Source organism: Canis lupus, chromosome 5 (assembly GCF_003254725.2).
Source record: "Canis lupus dingo isolate Sandy chromosome 5, ASM325472v2, whole genome shotgun sequence".
NCBI lineage: Eukaryota > Metazoa > Chordata > Mammalia > Carnivora > Canidae > Canis > Canis lupus.
The window spans coordinates 10,113,781-10,116,560 of NC_064247.1; the positions used below are offsets into that span (position 1 = coordinate 10,113,781).

The window sequence follows — 2,780 nt, forward strand, 5'->3', positions numbered from 1 at the left end:
TTTACACACAGGAATAATCCCAAGGGGAAGAGACTGAGCAGGCTTCTACTGTGTTTATAAGAAGGTGCTTATAAATCATCTGTATCTTAGAAGTGGCAAATAAGATAAAAATAAAGACTGTTTTCCTCTGTTGCATGAGAGAACCCAATGTCATAATCAGAAATTATGACCTGTAGTTTGGAAAGATTTCTAGGGCATATCTGAAATTAAGTGTATGCTACATCCTTTTGGAATCAAAGGGACTAAAGGCCTCAGAACCTGAAATAACCATTCCAGGACTGCAGGGGTAAAGAGCAATGATAAGGAAGCACTGAGATATTCTGGGCAAAGGAGGGTGAGTTCTTGAATTCCACTTATATGAATGTCCCTCTTGTGAGTTGGAAATCCAGAGACCAAAGATATGTAACTTTCTTTTTCATTTTGTGCAGTTCGGAGATTCAGGTGAGCAAGAATCTGTTCAAGGGGAGATCAGGGGATATTCAGAGACTTAAGGGGCACAGGGATACAGTATCTCTGTCAGAAAGTTCCCTTTCCATGGATGGAGCTCTCACTCTTTTTGATTTATGGCTTTTATTCTGTGACGTGAGTCAGTAACTTAACCTGTCCTAGACTCTGGTCGCTTAGTTTTCTAATATATACACAGTTCTTGTCCCCATCATACCAAGTCTAATGTGCATTAGAGACCAGCGCCAGATTGGAGTGACTCTGCTTCCAATTTTACTTGATGGGAGGTTTAAGTGAAGGAGGAAATGGTGAGTCCAGGGAAGGACAGTTGTGCTTTGGTCCATCCTTCTCCCTTCTTCCTTGGTTTCTCAAACAGTCCTGTTTGCATGTGGCAGGACTGGACTTTCCTCTTTAGGCTAAATTGTGATGCCCTTTTCTCTATTTAGATTGTAAACTTCTAATAAAGGGGAAGGTAGTGTTTCTCAGTATCATGATAGGATAAATGACGATATTCTGTGTCCAGATTTCGTTAGTCTCAGACCTCAGGTATTCTCAGTGTATATCCCCTCTTGTAGGATGAAATATTGTGGGAAGAGCTGGCTTTTTCTCTAATGAAATCCTTTTTTTCCCCCTGTGCTCACAGATCCCCTTGGAGAAGAATGGCTCCTACAAACTCCTCTTTTGTGACTGAATTCATTCTGGCAGGCCTCACAGACTTACCAGATCTCCAGCTCCCCCTGTTCTGCTTGTTTCTACTCATGTATGTGGTCACTGTGCTGGGAAATTTGGGCTTGATCATTCTAATCAGGCTGAATTCACACCTCCACACTCCCATGTACTTTTTCCTCTTCAATTTGTCCTTCATAGACTTCTGTTATTCTTCTGTGTTTACACCCAAAATGCTGATTCACTTCACATCTAAGAAGAATATTATCTCCTACAGGGGGTGCATGACCCAGCTTTACTTTTTCTGTTTTTTTGTTATTTCTGAATGCTATGTGCTGACATCCATGGCCTATGATCACTATGTGGCCATCTGTAACCCACTTTTGTATAATGTTGCCATGTCCCCTAATGTGTGTTCCCTCCTTATGCTTGGTTCATATTTGATGGCATTCTCAGGTGCCATGGCCCACACTGGATGCATGCTGAGACTGACCTTTTGTGATGCAAACACCATCAACCATTACTTGTGTGACATCCTCCCTCTGCTCCAGCTCTCCTGCACCAGCACGTATGTGAATGAGCTGGTGGTTTTCATTGTGGTGGGCGTCAACATCATTGTGCCCACTGTCACCATCTTTGTGTCTTATGGTTTCATCCTCTCCAGCATCCTGCGCATCAGCTCCACTGAAGGCAGATCCAAAGCTTTCAGCACCTGCAGTTCCCACATAATTGCAGTTTCTCTCTTTTTTGGTTCAGGTGCATTTATGTATCTTAAACCATCTTCTGCTAGGTCTATGGATGAGGGGAAAATCTCCTCTGTCTTTTATACCAATGTGGTTCCCTTGATGAACCCTTTCATTTATAGCTTGAGAAACAAAGACATTAAACTTGCTCTGAGAAAAATCCAGAGTAGGAGAGTGTTTTGATCAGAACCTCTGTCTTTGTATGTAGTTTTAGGACTAGTATATTCTGTTTCTTTCATCAGAATAGTTTAGGTGGGAGTGTTCATATCCTATGTCTTTATTACCATGGTGAAGGAAATTTGAATCTTCTGTCAATTTACTTTCTTTTTTTTTTGGAGCTGAGTAATATATACTTTATTGATGATACATGACAAGGTAGGGCACCCTAATTTCTTCCCCACTTCAGACATTCTGAGTTAGAAGCTACATAGAGGTTGGGAGATTCTTATTGTGTTGGGGGATGAGTTGTGGCAAGACTCCTCAGAAGCTGAGGGTCTCTCTTCTCCTTTTGCTCTTTCTGGGGCTGGTGGTCTAGAGGGCTCTTACTCTTGAGGACCATGTGGATCATATGGTCCACCATTCGGTTCTGTAGCCAAATTCATTACCATATCAGGAAATGAGTTTCTCACAGTTGTCACTAGTGCCAGCCTCTGCATGGAAGGTGGAAGAGTGTGTGTCACTGTTAAAGTTGCAGGAGACAACCTGGTCCTTAGTGGAGTCCAGATTACCCTTGAGGGGGCCCCCTGATACCTGCTTCACCAGCTTCATGATGTCTTCATATTAGGCAGCTTTCTCCAGGCAACAGGTCAGTTCCATGACTGACACATTGGAGGTAGAAATATGGAAGGCCATACAGTTAGCTTTCCATTCAGCCCAGGGATGATCTTGTCTATAGCCTTGGCACACCAGCAGAGGCAGGAATGACTT

At 42.7% G+C, this 2,780-nt stretch overlaps 1 protein-coding gene across 1 annotated transcript; it reads left to right on the forward strand.

The window, feature by feature from the left end:
- The first annotated feature begins 1,103 nt into the window (after positions 1 to 1,103).
- LOC112671140 (olfactory receptor 8B3-like) lies at positions 1,104 to 2,036 on the forward strand. Its single transcript, XM_025465126.3, has one exon. The coding sequence runs from the start codon at positions 1,104 to 1,106 to the stop codon at positions 2,034 to 2,036; it is 933 nt and encodes a 310-aa protein (XP_025320911.3).
- The last annotated feature ends 744 nt before the right edge of the window (positions 2,037 to 2,780 follow it).

Bases quoted from the DNA above. Each gene is read 5' to 3' on its own strand.
- LOC112671140 (XM_025465126.3), top strand. From the start codon at position 1,104: ATGGCTCCTACAAACTCCTCTTTTGTGACTGAATTCATTCTGGCAGGC.